This window comes from Colobus angolensis, unplaced genomic scaffold (genome assembly GCF_000951035.1).
Source record: "Colobus angolensis palliatus isolate OR3802 unplaced genomic scaffold, Cang.pa_1.0 Scaffold205, whole genome shotgun sequence".
Taxonomy (NCBI): domain Eukaryota; kingdom Metazoa; phylum Chordata; class Mammalia; order Primates; family Cercopithecidae; genus Colobus; species Colobus angolensis.
In genome coordinates this window covers 1,315,042-1,335,074 of record NW_012115211.1, presented here as the reverse complement: position 1 = coordinate 1,335,074, position 20,033 = coordinate 1,315,042, and the positions used below count along the sequence as shown (strand labels likewise).

At 50.9% G+C, this 20,033-nt stretch overlaps 1 protein-coding gene across 4 annotated transcripts in view; it reads left to right on the top strand.

Annotated features, from left to right (window-relative positions):
* SLCO2B1 (solute carrier organic anion transporter family, member 2B1) overlaps positions 1-20,033 on the top strand; it is a 55,315-nt gene that overhangs the window by 4,297 nt on the left and 30,985 nt on the right. Inside the window, exons 1-7 of one of the 4 annotated variants that reach the window (XM_011942025.1) lie at positions 5,057-5,173; positions 7,922-8,052; positions 9,231-9,368; positions 11,064-11,226; positions 14,390-14,623; positions 14,891-14,989; positions 17,587-17,777. In XM_011942025.1, the coding sequence (XP_011797415.1) occupies positions 7,972-8,052; positions 9,231-9,368; positions 11,064-11,226; positions 14,390-14,623; positions 14,891-14,989; positions 17,587-17,777 (906 nt within the window). In that variant the 5' untranslated portion in view covers positions 5,057-5,173; positions 7,922-7,971. Of the gene's footprint in view, positions 1-5,056; positions 5,174-7,921; positions 8,053-9,230; positions 9,369-11,063; positions 11,227-14,389; positions 14,624-14,890; positions 14,990-17,586; positions 17,778-20,033 lie in introns of those variants that run through there. The other 3 variants (XM_011942024.1, XM_011942026.1, XM_011942027.1) reach the window with 3 other exon arrangements.

The window sequence follows — 20,033 nt, the reverse complement described above, 5'->3', positions numbered from 1 at the left end:
AGAGCGAGACTCTGTCTCAAAAAAAAAAAAAAAAAAAAAAAAGAGAGTCATGATCCGAGTGAGATGGGATAACATGGACCCCTTAAAGGATCAATTTAAGTACAGAGAAAGATTAGCTGGGACCACATGGAGCAGATGGAGCATGGCCTTGAGCCATAGCTGCATATCTCTGAGCCTCTGGCTCCTTGTTTTAGGCCTAGGGAGACCCTCCCTCCAGGCTGTAGTTGCCATTTTTTAGGTCATCCTGGGTCTAGATGGGGTAGCCAGGGTTACAACTGGGAACAGAAAGTCCCAGCTCAGGCTCCCTGACTGCGCTGGGAAACCACCAGAAAGTTTGCCTGGCCCCTCTGCGACCCTGCCAGATCTCCTTCAAGAAACAACAGCTGGAGTCTCACAAAGCTAGACCTCAAGCATGCTATTGTCCTCCCAGCAGACCACCCAAGGTCCTGCTGGGAGGAATTTCCCAAATATGACAGCCAAGCCCAATGCCTGGAGACATTCCCCCTTCCTGCCTTTGACTCTCTCTCCTCCAGAATGCTGGGCCAGGCCAAACAAAGAACTGGAGCATTCAGGGCCCTCATGCTGCCCCCATCCCAACTCATGTGCACCACCGCAGTCCCCACCCACAGACCCCATGCTCCAGCCTTCTCTTCCCCTTCATTTAGTTTAGTTCAGTTCAACAATCTTGTTCTTTTATTGAGACAGAGTTTCCCTCTTGTTGCCTAGGCTGGAGTGCAATGGCACAATCTCGGCTCACTGCACCCTCGGCCTCCCAGGTTCCAGCAATTCGCATACATCAGCCTCCCAAGTAGCTGAGATTACAGGTACACGCCACCACGCCCAGCTAATCTTGGTATTTTTAGTAGAGACAGGGTTTCACCATGTTGGCCAGGCTGGTTTCCTGCTCCTGACCTCAGGTGATCCACCTGCTTCAGCCTTTCAAAGTGCTGAGATTACAGGCGTGAGCCACTGTGAGGCCAGGCGTGAGCCAGGCCTCAAAAGATAAGTGGTTTGCTGGGGACGAGGGACACTCCAGGCTGAGAGTACAGCTTGTACAAAGGCTTTGAGGTGGAAAAGAACATGACAAATTTGGGGAATTGCAAGAATCTATTGGAGCCAAGGAATAATGCCCACTTGGGTGGGGGGGTACATGGGATGGGACTAGCTTCCACTAACCTTGACCTCCTTGGGGCTGAGCCTGTACTCACGGTTTGCAGATGGAGCTGGGAGTTGGGGAGGGGCTAACCATTGTTGAGGACCACAGTATATCAGGCATAGGACATTTTCCTTTAATTGTAATAAAAACACTGGGAGATAGACACTGCTCACTAACTCACAGAGAAAACAGGCTTAGAGAGGCTAAATAAGCTGTCTTAGGTCACACAGCTACGATATGACAAAACAAATATTTGAATCCAAAGTCTTCTCACCCAGAGGGTTTCAGCAGGGAACTAACATGATCCACCAGGACTGGGGGAGTACAGGACAGCGTCTGCCCTGGGGGAATTCATTGCCTAGTCAGGCAGAGAAGAGGGAAACATAAGTCATGCAAGACAGTGACCAGCGGAAATTGGCCTGGGAGGGGGTTTTATGGAGGGAGAGATGAGAGGTGAGCTGGGCTGCAGGAGCTTGGCAGGGGTATCTGCAGGCCCAGGGAATCTCAGACAACTTAGGAGGTAGGAAGGGCCCAAGGCAGGGGTTTGTAGCCTTGAGATTGGCTGCCTCCCACCCCAACACCTCTGGAGGGGGGCGTCTACCATTATCATGAGGAATGGATTGCCCAGCATCTGCTGCTGGTGTTACCAGAAAGGGGTAACCAGACCCCAAGAGAGGGCTCTTGGATCTCGTGCAAGAAAGAATTCAGGGTGAGTCTGTAAAGTGAAAGCAAATTTATTAGGAAAGTAAAGGAATAAAAGAATGACTACCCCATAGACAGAGCAGCCCCGAGGGCTGCTTGTTGATCATTTTTATGGTTATTTCATGATGATACGCTAAACAAGGGGTGGATTATTCATGCCTCTTCTTTTTAGACCATATAGGGTAACTTCCTGACATTGCCATGGCATTTGTAAACTGTCATGGCACTGCTGGGAGTGTAGCAGTGACGACAACCAGAGGCCACTCTCATTGCCATCTTGGTACTGGTGGGATTTAGCCGGCTTCCTTACTGCAAGTTGTTTTATCAGCAAGGTCATTAGGACCTGTGCCTTGTGCCGACCTCCTATCTCATTCCGTGACCTGGAATGCCTAACTGTTTGGGAATGCAGTCCAGTAGGTCTCAGCCTTATCTTACCCAACCCCTATTCAAGATGAAGATGGAGATGGAGATGGGTAAGAATCTCAATTCAGTGATTTTGGATTTTGTGGGGAGAGAGTCTGAGAATCTGAGGGCCACAGCCTCTTCCTTTGAAGGGCTGATCCATCTTTCAGGAAGTTTCTCTAAAGAACAATCAAACCATTTGCTTTGGATAGACAGTCTAGGAAGAGGAAAAAAATTGCTAATGAAAACAGTGAAATAGCAAATACCATCATGTGTATGTAGATGTGTAAGGTACAGTTTGGGGTTTTTAGCGCTCAGGCTGAATGTGGGGATAGATGGTTTTCATCCTCAGGAGATGCTTTCTGCACCAGGAAGGAGAGATTATAGTCCCTGCATTGTAGCCGGGGGCTTCAAGCCTGTATCACTGCCTCCTAGCCAGTGAGTGTGCCTGGAGAGAAGGGGTCCAGTTCCTTGGGTCCTGTGGTTGGTTACAGCTTGAATGAGAGAGGGAAAGAGATGATCCAGAGATGGATGAATGGCAATGTCAGGATGGAGGGGTTTACCTGGAGGAAGACCAGGTGTGTGTGGAAGGGGATGGGTCCAGCTGGGCCCGATTGCCTCAGATGTGCTTGAATATTTATCAGGAAAAGAGAGCAATGGCCCCCAGGAAAGGAGAGCAAGGGCCACCTATATGTCAGGCCAGCTGCCCCAGAGGCCTTACCTCTTTGAGGTCGTATAGAGGAGAAGAGATTTCTTGTCCTCACTCTTTGCTAGGCTGGTGGCTGAAGTCACTATAACAAAAGACAACTTAACAGGAGAAAAGCATACAAATTTATTTGGCTTTTAAAAATTTGATTTACTTTAATTATTATTATTTTTACATAGAGATGGGGTCTCACCATGTCACCCAGGCTAGTCTGGAACTACTGGGCTTGGTAATTCTCCCACCTCGGCCTCCCAAAGTGTTGGAATTACAGGCGTGAGCCACTGCACCTGGCCCAAATTTATTTAATGTAAGTTTTCCATGACACGGGGGCCTTCAGAAATGAAGACCCAAAGAAATGGGAAAACCCGCGTATTCTTGAATTTTTTAGTTTTTATTATTTTTAATTTAATTTAATTTAATTTAATTGTTTATTTTTTGAGGCAGAGTCTCACCCTGTTGCCCAGGCTGGAGTGCAGTGGCATGATCTCGGCTTACTGCAACCTCTGCCTCCTGGGCTCAAGTGATCCTCTTGCTTCAGCCTCCCGAGTAGCTGGGATTACAGGCATGCACCACCACACCTGGCTAATCTTTTGCGTTTGTAGTAGAGATGAGGCTTCACCATGTTGTCCACGCTGGTTTATTGTTTTTTAATCATCTAGCCTAAAATGTCAAAAACTTGTGACTTTTTATGCCAAGTTTGATGAAGAAGTATATAGTTGTGGAGAAGTATTGCACAAAGAGGGTGTGTGCTAATGGTGATAAACTTGGGGAAATCTAGCAAGGCCTGTTTGTTTGGATTCTTCTCTATGTCCTTGCATCTTCAAAGTTAAGGCTGTTTCTTTTCTCCAGGTAGAAAGAGAGTAACTCTCAAATGAGGATCTTATGACCTGTTTCAGGGTGAAAGGCGGGAGAAGGTCAGAGTGGTGTGACTGTCCTAAGTTTTAGGACCTGCTTCTACTGTTTTCTCAAATGTGGCCAAGGTGCCATATTTGGGGAATAGTGTGTCCTGAATTCCATCAGTAAATACTGTTATCTTCACCTTACAAATGGGGAAACTGAGGCTCAGAAAGCTCAAAGGATGTGCCCAGGCTCACACAATGGGCTTGTAGCACAGCTGGGATTCCAACCCAGGTCTGAGGCCTTAAAGCCTATTCTAAGCCTCACATTTCCCTGAGATCTGCCCTTTGTAGCTGGGAGGCAGCCAAAGGAAGCAGAATCCCGAGCCTTTCCTGCGGAGAACAGGTAAAGGAAGGTGGTCCTTGCAGTCAGGCTGGTCTCTGAAACCCTGCTCCTCATTACCCAGACTCAGGTGGTGTGGAGAATGCTGACTCTACCCATGAAGGGCAGCCTTGAAGGGGGAGTCTCCGACTGACCAGACACATGGGAAATGAAGTTTGTGGCTGACAGACCTTCAGGAACCTGTCTGACTGTCTTATGAGGAGCTGCAGGCAGGTGGCTGACTGACGGTCTAAACAGACAGCTCTCCTGAAAGACAGTGGCCGGCTGGCTGGCTGGCTTGCCAGCAAGTGGACACGGTGTGCCTGCACGAGTGATGAGCCAAGTGACCGATTGACAGTGAGGCACACAGACCCACTGTGGGTCCCTAGCCCCTGGAGCCACCTGGCCTACGTGGGATCCCAAAACTTAGCTGCCCACCTGGGAGTGTTTATGCTCACTGCCCCAGGTCCCCTCATTCCCACAGGCGACTGCCAGCCCAGCCCAGGTTCAGTCCCATGGCCGTCCCCTCCTCCTGTCAGGGGTGGCTCCTGACAAAGGCCCCACAGAACAGGGCAGGGCCTCAGTGCCCTTCAACAGGAGGACATGCAGCCCTGGACTTGACCATCCTTCCAAGGGGAGTTCCGCCCTGAGTCAGGGAGGCAAAGGTTTGCTGTCAGAGCATCAGTAGAGACCCCAGCCCACAGGAAAGGCTTGGAGGGAGTGGACAGCCTGCCTGACAAGCCCCATTCAGTGACTGACTGACCCCCCAAATACATGACTCGTGCACCTCTCAGAGCCAGGAGGAACGTAGCCAGTGCTTCCCTCCCCTGCCCAGAGGCACAGGCTGTGGACTTTGCCCTCCACAAACAGCCATATCTCTAAATGATAAAGTAATCCCAGGAAGGCTCTGAGTCTTGACAGAAGAGGCCGGATTGAAGCTTCAGGGAGAGCCAGAGGTGAGGCTGGAGTGGGAGCGCATGAGTGGGCAGGTGAGAGGCTGTGGGGCTGGAACTGGGGTTAGACAGGCTGGGGCACAGCAAGAATGTCTCCAGTATACCCAGGAAGCTAAATGGAGGATCCAGGGTCTGGCCTGGAGCGGGGGGCCTCATGTTCTGAGCCAGCCCACAGGCCTTCCACCCCTCTCCCCCATCCATTCCTTGGGTTTCCTTCAGAGCTGGGGCTCCAGGTCAGGGATTTCTGCTGCCAGCCTCAGCTCCCGCTCTCTCATCTGGTTGGCTTGGCCCCTTGGTGGACTGGCACTGCTACCTATGAAGTGACCTGGCTAGGTTTGGTTGGGCCAAGACAGAGAAAAGCACTGTGCTTCTTCCCCTTGTCAAACTTGTACAAGGAGCATTGAGTGACATTGAGTTTAACACCTACCTGGACTTGAGTCCTGGGACCAATACTAACCAGCAAAGCTAGTTCCTCTGAGCCTGGGTGTCGTTATCAGAAGCATAGAGATAATAAGACACCAAAGGGACAGAGCTGTGGAGAGGGTTCATGGGCCAGTGTACAGAGAGCCTGTGGCACAGAGCCCAGACTACAGCAGGTAACCCACTGCTGCCAGTGAGAGGAGCTGAGGCTCAGAAATGGTCCCCTCCGCCTCCTCTGGGAGCCTTTGCTTTGAACTGCCTTACTTCCTCCTTGCCTTTAAAGTGACTCCCACTGAGTGTCCCACAACACTCCTCTTCCCTAGGCCAATTTCCCATCTCCTCCTGTCAGGTGTCAGTTTTGTTTCAACAGTTCCTTGCTTCCTCTGAGTGTTTATGCCCCCACGAGGGACTCCTCCCTAGCCACACGCACTTCCATTTCCTCAGCCAAATTCCTCAACCTGTTTGTATGGACGTTTCTCCAAAGCAAGATATACAAGTGGCAGTAGGCACATGAAAAGATTCTCAACATCATTAGTCATTAGGGAAATGCAAACCAAAACCACACTGAGATACCACCTGTACCCTATGCAGATGGCTATAATTGAAAAGACAGACAATAAAAGTACTAGCAAAGATGTAGAGAAATTGGAACATTGCTGGAGGGAGTGTAAAATGGTGTTGCCACTGTGGAAAATGGTTTGGCAGTTCCTCACATAGTTAAACACAGAATTATTTTATATGAACGTATGACCCAGCAATTCTGCTTCTAGGTATACACCCAAGAGAATTGAAAATGTGTATCTACATAAAAATTTGTACATGAATGTTTCTAATACCTGAAACTTGAAAACATTATGCTAAGTGAAAGAAGCCAGTCACAAAAGGCCACATATTGTGTGATTTTATTTATATGAAATGTTCAGAATATAGGCAAATTCATAGAGACAAAAAGTAGATGAGTGCCAGGGAAGAAGGAGGAATGGAGGGTGACTACAGATGGGTACGGGACTTCTTATGAGGGAATGAAAATATTCTGGAATTAGATAGTGGAGATAGTTGTACAGCTTTGTAAATATACTAAAACCCACTGGATTGTGCACTTTTAAAAGGGTGGATTTTATGACACTAAATTACATCTCAATTTTAAAAATCCTCAGGCTCCCAGGTACCCTGTAAGAGGAGCACAAAAACTTCACCTGTGGTGGTTCAGGGCCTCTGTAGCCCCCTCCCTGAGTTTGTCTTTCAGCCCTGGAGATACAGTGAGAGTCCCCCAGGTCAGAGGAATCCTGAGGTCAATTTTCAGGCTCCAGAAAGAGCATGCTGAGTGAGAGGAAGCTCCTGCCGGTGGTGAGAGGGACATAAAACAATGGAGGCTTCCGGCAGGAAGTGGAGCCGCAGGAGGGGAGGAAGGCCGGGGAGACCAGGGCTGCCAGGAAGAGCAGGTGGTTTCAGTCTAAATGGAGGGGTGGAGTCTGAAGTTTGGACTTCCGGGCTCCCCACTGACAGTGAGCTCAGGAGACCCTGGGAGATGCCTCTGAAGGGGTTGAACTTTCCTCTCATTGCAGTGAGTGAGATACTGAGGGTTACCATATTTACCATGTGAGGAAAACCAACATGCGTAAAGGAGGCCGAGGGTCCAAGACAGCTCTGTGTCCTCAGTTATCACCCCATGGGCCTCTGTCCACAAGGGTGTTAAATGAGATGAGCTCGGAGGGCCCTTTCCGCCCTGACCAGCAACATGGTCTGATGGTGTGATGTGGGGACTGGCTGGTTAGCTCTGTGATGACATGCACAGGGGTTCCCTTTGCAGAGGTTGGAATCTACTCCGCAGTTGAAATCTATTCCGCAATACACCGCAGAAAAGCCTTTATTCCCTGACTATGGACCTAGCCTTGACCCTGCCTCTGGCTCCAGACCTCTGATTCTAGACTGAACCAAACAGTCCCAGGCCCAGACTCAGTCTCCAAGAGCACAGGCTGTCTCACAACCCAAGGCAGGCTGAGAATGTGCACGGCTCACCCTCCTGCGGGGGCCACTACCTGCAGTTTTGCTGTGTGGGGAGGTCAGCAGCTTCTCCCCAGAAGGGAAGTTTTGCTGGGAGCAGAGTGAGGTGTGAAATAGGTACCCAGTAGGCATTGGGTCAGTAGGGGCACAGGGACACACACCCTTTTAGGAAAGTCCTTTCCAGAACTGTGACCTAAGAATGAGGAAGGCTGAAGGTGATTTGATTTTCAGATTCTCATCAACCACTAAGAACCCTTCCTCCTGAAAGAGCTTGGTTCTGAGGTCTAGGGCTACCTGATCAGGTCAGGGCCATTCTCTGGGATTCTATCTATTCTCCTTCCCTGGTTTTCTGTCCCTCAGGGCCAGCGGGTGAGGGACCCCAGGTACCAGACAAGGAAACCAAGGCCACGATGGGCACAGAAAACACACCTGGAGGCAAAGCCAGCCCAGACCCTCAGGACGTGCGGCCAAGTGTGTTCCATAACATCAAGGTACCTCTCAGGGCCTGGCAGGGGACTCTGAGTCTAGAAGAGCAGGCTCTGCCACGTACTGGCTGTGTAATGCCAAGGAAGACTTTCTCTGAGCCTCAGTTTCCTCATCTATACAATGGGTGGCTGTGAGGATCAAAGGGATGATCTACAAAAGCACTCAGCTGGGTTTCGGGCACATGGAAGGTGGCCAGTATGTGTTCGCTCCTCCCAGGGAGGAAAGGGGTGCTCTTGGAGGAGTACAGGATGAGGCACCCCTTGTTTCCCACTTTCCCAGAGAAATAGAGAAGTACCCTGGGGATCCTGAACCTGTGTGGATACTGGGAGTCCTGGCTCCACCAAGGGCAGCTGTGAACATCCAACGTCCACTGGAGCCCACTGGGTGCCAGGCCCTGTGCCGGGTGCCCTCACACATGATCTTATTTAGTTCTCACAATATTCCTGGGAACTCAGGCTGTTGTCCTCATTGTACAGATGAGGAAACTGAGACTCAGAACAGAGTGAATATATCAAGCTTTGTCATAAATACTCTATTTTTTAATCATTTGAAGTTTTTCTTCTCTTAGGAATTCTCTTAGAGTTTTTCAGGAGGAGACTCCAGGCAGGCTGGGATGTTTGGGGTAGCGTTCAATGTGTGCAGGTGGCCTCACAGTGCCACTCTGGGAGAGGACTAGTAGGGGTGGGATAGAGAAGGATCTGGGTGAATCTGGGATAGCTTCCCTGAGAAAGGGGCAGGATGGTGGAACTGGGAGGAAAGTCCAGACCAGCCAAGGGGGGCTCTGAGAGTCAAAGGGGCTCCCACCATTCCTGGCCATGGGAAGACCCTACTCTTGGTCTTATGGCTCTTCAACAGCCCCCAGGTCCCTGGAGTGTACTCAGGATGGCTTTTCTAGTTTTTAGTCCTGTATGAGAAGCTGTGAGCTACACCAATCACCACCTCTCTCTGCCCCCTACCTCCTCTGGCCTTTCTTCCCTTTCTGTCTTTCTCTCCCCTCCCTCCTCCTCTGCCTGTTCCCTTTGGTCTCTCTCTGTCTTTCTTCTGTTGGTCACTCTCCCGCTCTCTGTCTCTTTCTGTGACTCTGTTCCCCCATCTCTGTTCCTTGCTGCTCTCTCTGCCTCCTTCCCTCTCTTTGTCTCCCCCTGCACTGCCCACATCTGCCTGCCTCCCGGTCCCCCTACAGCTGTTCGTCCTGTGCCACAGTCTGCTGCAGCTGGCACAGCTCATGATCTCCGGCTACCTTAAGAGCTCCATCTCCACAGTGGAAAAGCGCTTCGGCCTCTCCAGCCAGACGTCGGGGCTGCTGGTCTCCTTCAACGAGGTACAGGCCTTGCCCAGCCACAGGGGTGGACACTGAGGGAGACTTGCACTGCACCTTCCACCAACCTTCCCTCTCACTACCCCACCTTAAGGCCTTCCCCTCCCAGTGCCCTCAGGCAACCCCTGTCCCAGTGCCTGCCTGAAACCTCAGAGAGTTTGCAGCTGTCTTCTAGGACCTGGACTTAATTGTCTCCCCTTGGGAACCTCTACTGTGTCAGGTCCAGGGATATTTCAGAGCTAGCCAGGGTCCCCATATCCACCCAGTCCCCTTTTGCATCCTTTACCTTTTCAGGCACCCAGTTATTGCCTGTCCCAGGAAGGAATCAAAGAAAGCCACTTCAATGGTAGTGAGAGAGGCTTAAACTGCCTCAAGAGCAGAACCTCTGGGCCTTAGGGTGGTTGAGGGAGGGATACCATGGCGCAGGGTGTCTGTCCTTAGAACTGCCTGGGGATTCACAGGCCTGTGGGGCCCGCAGCCAAGCAGGGAGGAGCAGATGAGCTGCTTTGGGTGGATTTGGAGATCAGAGTCCAGCTGTGTCCCAGTCCTTCAGTCCTTCCCCTCCCAGATGTTTTTACCCTGAAGAAAGTTGTCTTTCTCCCCATCCCCCGTGCAGATTCCCATGAAATTCTCCCCCTGGGTAATGTGTCATATTCCTCACTGTGTCATATTCCTCACAACTCAAGGCTGTCCAGCTGCAGTGTCCCCGGATCCTCTTCAGCACCTGCGTCAGAGGTGGGAGGGGAAAGTCCTTACCCTGCTCTGGGAGCTTGGGCAAGTCACTCCCCTGTCTCTGGGCCTCAGGGCCCTATCTATGGATACGGCCACTATGGAGTATAGCTGTACTTTCCAGGGTCAGCCATTCCCTGGCTCCCCCGCTGACACTGCCCCACTCCCCCAGCGAGGAGGGTCTGGGACTCACCCACCGTCACCAACCAATAAGCAGCAGAGCGAATGCGCTCCCTGCTCATGGTGCAGAGACTGTCCCTGCCCTGCAAGCTCTGAAGTCCCCTCCTGAACTCACATCCTAGGATTGTGATCCTAAGGCTCAAAATGTCAAGCCTTAGGCCAGGCATGGTGGGTCACACCTGTAATCCCAGCACTTTGGGAGGCCGAGGTGGGTGAATCCCTTGAGGTCAGGAGTTCGAGATCTGCCTGGTCAACATTGTGAAACCCCATCCCTACTAAAAATGCAAAAATTAGCCAAGCATGGTGGCACATGCCTGTAATCTCAGTTATTTGGGTGGCTGAGGCAGTATAATTGCTCAAACCCGGGAGGAGGAGGTTGCAGTGAGCCGAGGTTGCACCATTGCCCTCCAGCCAGGGCAATAAGAGCAAAACTCTGTCTAAAAAAAAAAAAATCCAAGCCTTGACCTGGCTTTAGACTTTGTTTATGACATTCCTGAAACTCGAAATCCCTTCATTTGATGGCCCATCCTCCCCACGTTCTAACGTGGAGTCCAATCTGTGTTCAAAAATGGAATTGAACTCCTAGATTTCTCCGCTCTGCCCTCATTTCTCTCCTCTAAGGGGGCAGTGCGGCCCTTCTGAGGGGGACCCAGGAGAGGGACCCAGATGATTTTTATTCAGTCCGTTATTCAGATGGGCATACTGAAGTTGGAGATAGAGATAAGGATGGTGCAGGCCCCCAGCCCTGGGCACTGTTCCACCTTAATGGGTCACCTGGTCCCTTTGCAGGTGGGGAACACAGCCTTGATTGTGTTTGTGAGTTATTTTGGCAGCCGGGTGCACCGACCACGAATGATTGGCTATGGGGCTATCCTTGTGGCCCTGGCGGGCCTGCTCATGACTCTCCCGCACTTCATCTCAGAGCCATACCGCTACGACAACACCAGCCCCGGTAAGAGCAGCAGGGCTGGGCAGGAATGGGACATGAGCCTCTGCATTGCTTTGCGCTGGGGCCCACCCACAGGCCTTCATCGGGCAGGATACGCCCCAGCACCCCAGGACAGCTGTTAGTCCCCCACCCCACCCAGCTCCCCAGGCCCCAGCCCCAGTGCAGAGGGGTGAGGGCCTGCCTGTATGTCACTGTGGGTTTTTTTAAGTGGGGGTGAATTTACAGCACAGCCTACTTTGAGGGCCTGGCATGCAGTAGACCCTCAGGAATTGCCTGTGTAGTAATAATAGTGTCATACACTACTCACTATGCACCAGACACTGCTCTAAGCACTTAATGTGTAGTCATGCATTTAATCCTCATAAAAGACATTGGGAAAAGAAAGAATGAATGAGTGAATGAACAAATTGTAAAAATGAAAGAATTCTGGACAGGAGTGGTGAAGCCATGTTCAGCCCAGTGGGATTTTGTTGAGGCCCTACTTGACAAAGGGATGCCTGTCTCTTAGAGAATGACCCTAACAACCTGAGCCCTCACTTTATTCCTTCCCTCTCCTACCCACTCACCCACCCACCCACTCACCCATCTGTCCATCTATCCATTCATCCATATCTATCCACCCATCGATCCATCCACCTACTCATCCATCTATTTATCTATTAATCCATCCAGTGGAACACCCAACAAACTCTTAATGCTGCCTACTTCGTGCCTGAACCTCTCAGGGGAATCAGTTCTTTTTACTCTAGGGAACTCCCAGCCTGGGAGAGGAGACAGAAAAAACAAAAAACAGTTGTGTGAGGAGGGAAGCACGGGGCCGGGGGGAGCCCACACTCCAGCCTGGCATGGAGGAAGCCTTCCTAGGGGAGGAAGACTGTCAGAGAACAGCCTTCCTCCCTCACCCTCCCACAAGCTCATGCCTTTGAAGTCTCACTCTGTACCAGACCAGAGGACAGGGATAGGGGAGAGAAGATGAAGCAGACATGACCCAGTGGGGTGCAGGGTTGGCATGAGCATGGGCAACTCTGCCACAAGGTATAGAGCCAGGCACCTTGGGAGGTGACCAGAGGAGGCCATTAGAGTCCTGAATAAGGGAAGGACCCTGGCAACTGGAGGGAGCTGGAGGGGTTAGAGGAGGTGGCACTTGAGCTGCAGCTTAGAGAGAAGGTGGCAGTTGCAGGTGGAGGGGAGGACATGGGTGCAGAGGCAGGGAAATGGGAAAGCCCAGCATGTGCATGAAGAATGCGGAGTGGTTCTCTAGGCCTGCATGGAAACTTGTCAAGAGAACTGCTTGGAATACCAAAAAACAATACTTCCTCACATTTCTTTGTACAGAATTTCCACTTTACAGAGGTTTTTCTGTGCAAGGACACACATGTTCTTCATCCTCACTACCATACTACCTCCGTCTGCAATAGGTGCCCCTGAATCCTCAAGCAAATCCCTTCTCCTGTCTGAGCCTCCATCTTTACATCAACCCAAAGAATGGGAGAGACTCAGGGATCTCCAAACACCCCTCCTGTTCTGACACTCCAGGTTATTCCATTCACTCATTCTTCATCCAATACTGATGAAGTTGTGTTCTGTGCCAGGCCCTCTACGGGGCACTGGGGACACAGGGATGGGGAAGGCAGACATAACCTCTCTAATAATTGTCACATCTAATGTCTAATAGGCCCCATGCCTGGGCACGCTCACTATCCACCACTCTTAACGTTCACGACCCCAGAAGGCAGGGATTATCATTACTTCGTCACAAGTGAGGAAACCAAGGCTCAGAGAGGGGAGGAACTGCCCCAAGGACACACCCAGGTAGCGCTACCTTAGCTGCTGCTCTGAACTGCTGAATTCTTCCACTTCTGAATTCCTTATCTGGAGAACTTTCTTCTTTTTTTCTTTTTTTTTTTGAGATGGAATCTCACTCTGTCACCCAGGATGGAGTGCGGTGGTGCAAACTTGGCTCACTGCAACCTCCACTCCCAGGTTCAAACAATTCTCCTGCCTCAGCCTCCTGAGTAGCTGGGATTACAGGCATGTGGCACCACACCTGGCTAATTTTTATATTTTAGTAGTGATGGGGTTTCACCATGTTGGCCAGCCTGGTCTCAAACTCCTGACCTCAAGTGATTCCCCCCGCTCGGCCTCCCAAAGTGCTGGAATTACAGGCATGAGCCACAGCACCTGGGCAAACTTTGTTCTTTCTTTCATGTGAAAGATGAAGAAACCAAGGCCCAGAGCGAGTAAGGGCCTCTGTCAAGTCACACAGCAAGTCCCAGGCAGCCTCCATGGAAGGCTTCTTTCAGGTTCTTGACCTTGGTTCACATGGCTCTTTGCAGCCCAAGGAAGTGGCTCTCCTGGCTGAGTTGACACAGCTCAGAGTCTCAGCTCCGTAAATGGAGGGCCACAGAGAGAAGGCTGCTTCTACAGCCACATTTGGGATAATAATAGTGTGAGGGTCTCCTCGAGTTTGCTCACCAAATATTGGTGAGCTCCAGGGAACAAATGTCAGGTACTAAATTAAGAAATTCTTTTCTGTACACTGCATCTGTGTCCCAAGCTGACACTGAACCCTCCCCCAAAGTGAACGCCAAGGGCCCCAGGGCCCTCCACAATCCAGCCCCAGCTGCCTCACCCTGCTTCACCGTGACTTCAACCCTGGCCTTGCCCTCACACTTTGTGATCTAGCCATTCTGAACTTCTCATTCTCCTGGCACGGTGCCCTTTCAAGTCCCTAGGTTTTACCTGTACTGTGACCTCTCCCTAGAACACCCTTCCCCTCCCTCTTTTTCTGGTAAATTGTGTTTATTCTTCTGGACCCAGTTCAAACTGCACCCCCTTTGACCGCCCCGCCCCACGCAGGGGCCGCCGTTGCTGTGGCACTTGCAAATGCCTCTGCTCAGAAAGGTGGTGTAGGGCAGTTTAAGAGCATGGACCCTAAAGCCAGTCCCCCTGGGTTCCAATCCTGGCCCTGTCCCCTTACTAGTTGCTGTCTAAGCATCAGTTTCCTCACCTGTGAAACAGGTGTAATGAGGGCACTCCCCCTCGAGGTTTGCTGTGGGGCTCGAATTATTTTTATACACAGCACTTAGAAGAGTACCTTCCCCCGGGGTAAGTGCTATTTAAGTCTTAGCTATTGTTGTAATATTTTTTCATTGTCGTCTCTCAGAGGATATGCCACAGGACTTCAAGGCTTCCCTGTGCCTGCCCACAACCTCAGCCCCAGCCCGGACCCACTCCAATGGCAACTGCTCGAGCTACACAGAAACCCGGCATCTGAGTGTGGTGGGGATCATGTTCGTGGCACAGACTCTGCTGGGCGTGGGTGGGGTGCCCATTCAGCCCTTTGGCATCTCCTACATCGATGACTTTGCCCACAACAGCAACTCACCCCTCTACCTCGGTGAGGACCGATCTCATCCCTTGGCCTCTGATGGTCAGGCCAGGCTCAGCTAGGAGGAAGAGAGGAAGAGAGACCCAGTGTTGGGGCTGGAGGTGGAGTCCCTGCCCCCTGCCCCATCTGGCCAGGAAAGGTCCAGGGAAGCCCTGGAGACTTCCCCATCCCTGACCAGGGGAGACAGAGTGTTCTTGCCCATCACAGACTGGGCAGGCACTGGTCTGCGGAGGGAAGCCAGGGCCAGAGGATCCTAACCCAGGCTTTGTGTTGTAGGGATCCTGTTTGCAGTGACCATGATGGGGCCAGGCCTGGCCTTTGGGCTGGGCAGCCTCATGCTGCGCCTTTATGTGGACATTAACCAGATGCCAGAAGGTGAGCCTCAGGAGCACACGTTTGCTAGACCCTAGCTAACTGACTGCTACTCTCATAGGAGACACTGAGCCAGGGAACCTCGGTTCAATTCCTAACAGCACCACTGACCTTGGGCAAGCCTCTTAGCTTCTCGAACCTCAGTTTTCCCATCTGTGAGAAAATCTCTGTCATGTCTGTCTCCTAAAGCTGCGATTGGAGTCCAGTGAGATGGTGGAGGTAAACTGTAAAGTGCCATCAGATGAGGAACCGTGGTTGCTGTCACTACTATTACTAGGAGTCTTCGCCTTGTTCCATACCCCACCTTCCCCAGGCCCTCAGCCCCCTGCTCACACATGCTGTGGGGCAGGTGAAAGAGCATACTCTTTTGACCTATAGGGAGCCTCCGTCTTTAGGGGGAAACAAGACTTGAGTTAAACAGAAAAGACAGTGCACACTGGCGAGAACTTTTGGAGCAGAACTTGGTGACTCAAAGTATTACCCTGGGCCTCTCTCAGATGGGGCATTTACTGTGACCTCTAAGAATCCTTCTAGTTCTGACCAGCTCAGAGCCTAAGAAACTGCCAGGGGCACCATTTGGGAAACAGTAGTCTCTGGTTCAGGCAGTGGTCAGAGTGGGCCAAGGAGTAGGACTGACGCTTGGTCAGAAACTGGCCAGGAGGGAGGGGTGTTGGAGGTTCCGGGGCTCTGGAGTCCTTGGAGAGCAGTAGGGTACTCCTGTTAGAGCGTGTCACTGTGGCATCCCAGCTCCTAACTCATCAAACCAAGCAGCTCCAGATGTGCCTCCTGCCTCCTGCCATTCTCACCTGCAGACTTTCCACCAGGTCCTAGGAGCCTCAGGTAATGTGTGTGTGTCTGAATGAACATACAGACACTGCTTCTTGTTCCCCAGCTTTTGCCCACAAGTGCCTGCAGCCAGGACAGGTCTACACAGCTCTGAACAACAGCCACTAGGGACAGCCCTGCCCCGCCCGCTTTCCTTCTGGAAGGCTGGGTCCAGAGTGTGGGCTCTGGCTGCAACCTTTCCCTCCCCTGAAGGAAAAGTCCTGGGAGTCAGGGGTTCCCTAGATTTCCCCGACACACCTCAGCTCCATGCAAGGGGGTATGTTTTCTGACTGTTGACATTGTCCAGGCAGACGGGGCATCTCCACAGGCAGATGTGACATTTCTGTGGACCAACCTGCCACCTCAAAACTCCCTTCTCCATGGGGGATTTCACAGGGTAGGCACATCATGCCAGCTGCAGGCACAGACTGATATGAGAGAAGCAGAGGGTTGGAGAGGTGCATGTGTGAGTTCTCACTAGCCTGACATGGAGGCAGGGGAGATTAAAAAGTAAGGAGAGAATCAAGTCTAATCAGTGCAAAAGCCAAACCCATCCCCAGCGTTACAGGTACATTTGCTAAGTGCCAACTGAGTCCTCTGGGCCCTGCCTGGGAGGAACTTAGGATCAAGCACAAGGGGAACCAGCTCTGCATGTGGGGTTGTTATATCAAGGAGCATTTGGTTTTTCTTATTTTTGAGACAGGGTCTCACTCTGCCCCTCATGCAGTGGCACAATCCTAGCTTACTGCAGCCTTGGATGCCTGGGATCAAGCAATCTTCCCACCTCAGGCTCTCGAGTAGCTGAGACTACAGGTGTGCACCATCACATCTGGCTAACTTTTTAATTTATTTGTAGAGACAGGGCCTCACTATGTTGCTCAGGGTGGTCACGAACTCCTGGCCTCTAATGATCCTTCCACCTCAGCCTCCCAAAGTGCTGGGATTACAGGCCCAAGTCACTGCACCCAGCTCATTTGTTTTTTTATGAAGCATTTTCGGATGCTGTGGAAATTGAAGGAGAATGTACGCAACTCAGCCTTGGGATTAAGAAGTATGACAGGAGCTTTGTGTGTTCCAGCCAGGAGGCACATCTGGGATAATCTAGTTCTAATTAAACCTAGGTAGGGATCAAAATCATCTGGGGAACTTGTTAAAGGTATGGGTTCCTTGATCACCTTCCCACCCCACTCTGTGGTCATTCTAAGTGGGTCCTCGGTAAGGCAATTTTTGACAAACATCCCTGGGGATAACACAGGTCTGAGAAACACAACAGTAATCCTAACCATTCATTTGAGAATAATAATCACAATAGTAATGAGAAGGAGGAAGAGGAGGATGGGCAGGTACCTCTATGGCACACACTCTTCTAAGTGCTTCACATCTATTAATTTCTTTAATTTTCACAACAATTCTATGATTTGGAAGCTACTGATATCTATATTTCACAAAGGACAAAAACTGAGGCACAAAGAGGTTACGTAGCTTGCCCAAGGTTATGAGTTAGTAATGGCATTCAGACCCAGCAGTTCACCTCCGGAGTCCATGGCCTTGACCGCTGCACTACTTGCCTCAGTAGTTGAAGAAGCCAAGACTCGGAAAGGGCCAAGGACTTGCCCAGGGTCACACAGGACACGCCTGGCAGAGCAGACTGGAACTCAGGTCTCCTGACTCCCAGCCTGGGCCACCTCTTGTCTCAGAGGCCAGTCCCAGGATGGTGGCTTAGAAGTGACAGCCTATCATCCTGACGCTAACGTCACCATGCTGTTCTCTTCCAGGTGGTATCAGCCTGACCATAAAGGACCCCCGATGGGTGGGTGCCTGGTGGCTGGGTTTCCTTATTGCTGCTGGCTCAGTGGCCCTGGCTGCCATCCCCTACTTCTTCTTCCCCAAGGAAATGCCCAAGGAAAAACATGAGCTTCAGTTTCGGCGAAAGGTCTTAGCAGTCACAGACTCACCTGCCAGGAAGGTAAGCTCCCTCGGTGTTACCTGTCTGGGTCCAGGCTCGAGCCCCACCCACTTGTTCTCGAGCCCCACCCACTTGTTCTCCTTTGTAACATTACACTGCTGGGCGCAGTGGCTCACGCCTGTAATCCCAGTACCTCAGGAGGCCGAGGCAGGTAGATCACAAGAACAGGAGATCAAGACCATCCTGGCTAACATGGTGAAACCCCATCTCTACTAAAAATACAAAAAATTAGCCGGCTGCAGTGGCGGGCACCTGTAGTCCCAGCTACTCGGGAGCAGTGAGCCGAGATCACGCCACTGCACTCCATCCTGGGTGACAGAGCAAGACTCTGTCTCAAAAAAAAAAAAAAAATTACACTGCATCCCCACTGGGCACTATGCTTTCTGCCTGGGCTCCACCACATCTTTCTGACAGCCTTGAACAGTGAATATCACCTGCCCTCTCCACAGCTGAGGAGACCCAGAGCCAACATTGGAAAGTGACTTACCCAAGATCACAAAGCCAGCAAGCAAGGGCAGTGCTGGGATGAGAACCCGCACCTCTCTGAGCCCATGCCCCTCATGCTAACCACTACAGTATGGCCTCTGTGCTCATAACTTAAAGATTTTGTAAATTCTGAACATGCCATAGGAATGTTAAAAATTGGGAGAGTGGGTAGGACAGTCCGGGAAGACTTCCCTGAAGAGGAGGGATTTCAGCTGGACTTTGAAGGATGTGTGGAAGCACAGAAAGGAGAGAGGATCAGAGATTCCAGGCACAGAAATATCCTGCATGAAAGATTTGGCTATAGAAACAAACCTGGCCCTTTCGGGGACAGTGAAGGGGACAAACACGCACGGAGTGCAGGGCCCAGGCTGTACCTGAAGGTCAGACCAGAGCCTCCACCCTTCCAGCGGGCACAGTCTAGGGAGGACACAGACTCACGGACAAGTCACGACCAGTGTGATGCTCCAGGATGTCTAGAATCCCCCTTCTCCACTCTTGCGGCAGGTGGGTCTCTCCTCGGAAAAGGACACAGAGGCCCAGCCTAGGTGAGGGATTTGCCCAGGGTCACAAAGCTGGTAGGAGAGGACAGGATCACATGAGCCACTAGGCAGAACAGAGTATTCTGGGCCAGGGACTTCCAAGCTTTCCAGGTACCCACAAAAACACGAGGCCTGAAAAACAACAAATTGGCTTCAAATTAAAAAGAAAATGACAAAATAGAAACAATCTTTAAAGTTTATTTATTTATTTATTTTTATTTTTTGAGACGGAGTCTTACCCTATTGGCCAGGCTAGATCTTGGCTCACCACAACCTCCAACTCCCAGGTTCAAGTGATTCTCCCACCTCAGCCTCCTAAATAGCTGGGATTACAGGTGTGCGCCACCACGCCTGGCTAATTTTGTATTTTTAGTAGAGATGGCATTTCACCATGTTGGCCAGGCTGATCTCGAACCCCTAACCTCAGGTGATCTGCCCACCTCGGCCTCCCAAAGTGCTGAGATTACAGGTGTGAACCACTGTGCCAGGCCTAAAAGTTTAATTACATGCCAGTAATGTCAAGTTCATTAATTTTTTTAAATACTTATACAAATTTCATTACATTCTGAAAATTTGTGCATTAGATTTCCTCTTTGCCAAGTATGGGAGGTGGCTGTTGAGAAATCACAGACAATCATAAATTAAGTAACTTACTTGTTGCTAAGTAATTCTAATTTCAAAGGGACAATTTATAAAAATCCTGTTGAATGTTTTTGCTGCAAGAGCATTTCTGTGGCAGGTTGATGCATTTGAATATGTTTGGAGAGGGTGGGGGCAGGGAGAGAAATCAGACAGCTCTGATGGTGGTCCAGGCCAGGTGGAAACCATGCATCGGCAGTGAGGGGATCGAGGTGCATCTGGGAGCTACCCAGGTTGGGGACTACACATAGCTGCCCTGTTGTGGGATGTCCCCAAGACAGTGATGAGTTGGGCTGATGCTGGGATTGGGTGCAGCTGTCTCAGAGGCAGGGGGAAGCAGCTGCAAGGGAGTGAGCAATTTCAGGGGAAGAAGACAGTTTGAAACCACAGATGGGCCTTTCTGATTCTGCCTAGCTCAGGCCAAAGTTTGGATACGATGAAATTCCTAGAACTTAGAGGTGGGGTGATGTTCATAAAGGAAAGAGAGAGAGCCTACATTGCTGGTTACAGATGATCTCCAAATTGAGTCCTAAATTTTAACAGAGAAGAATGCCAGTTGAGCCATGGGTGGGATAGGTGGCAGAAGCAAAGT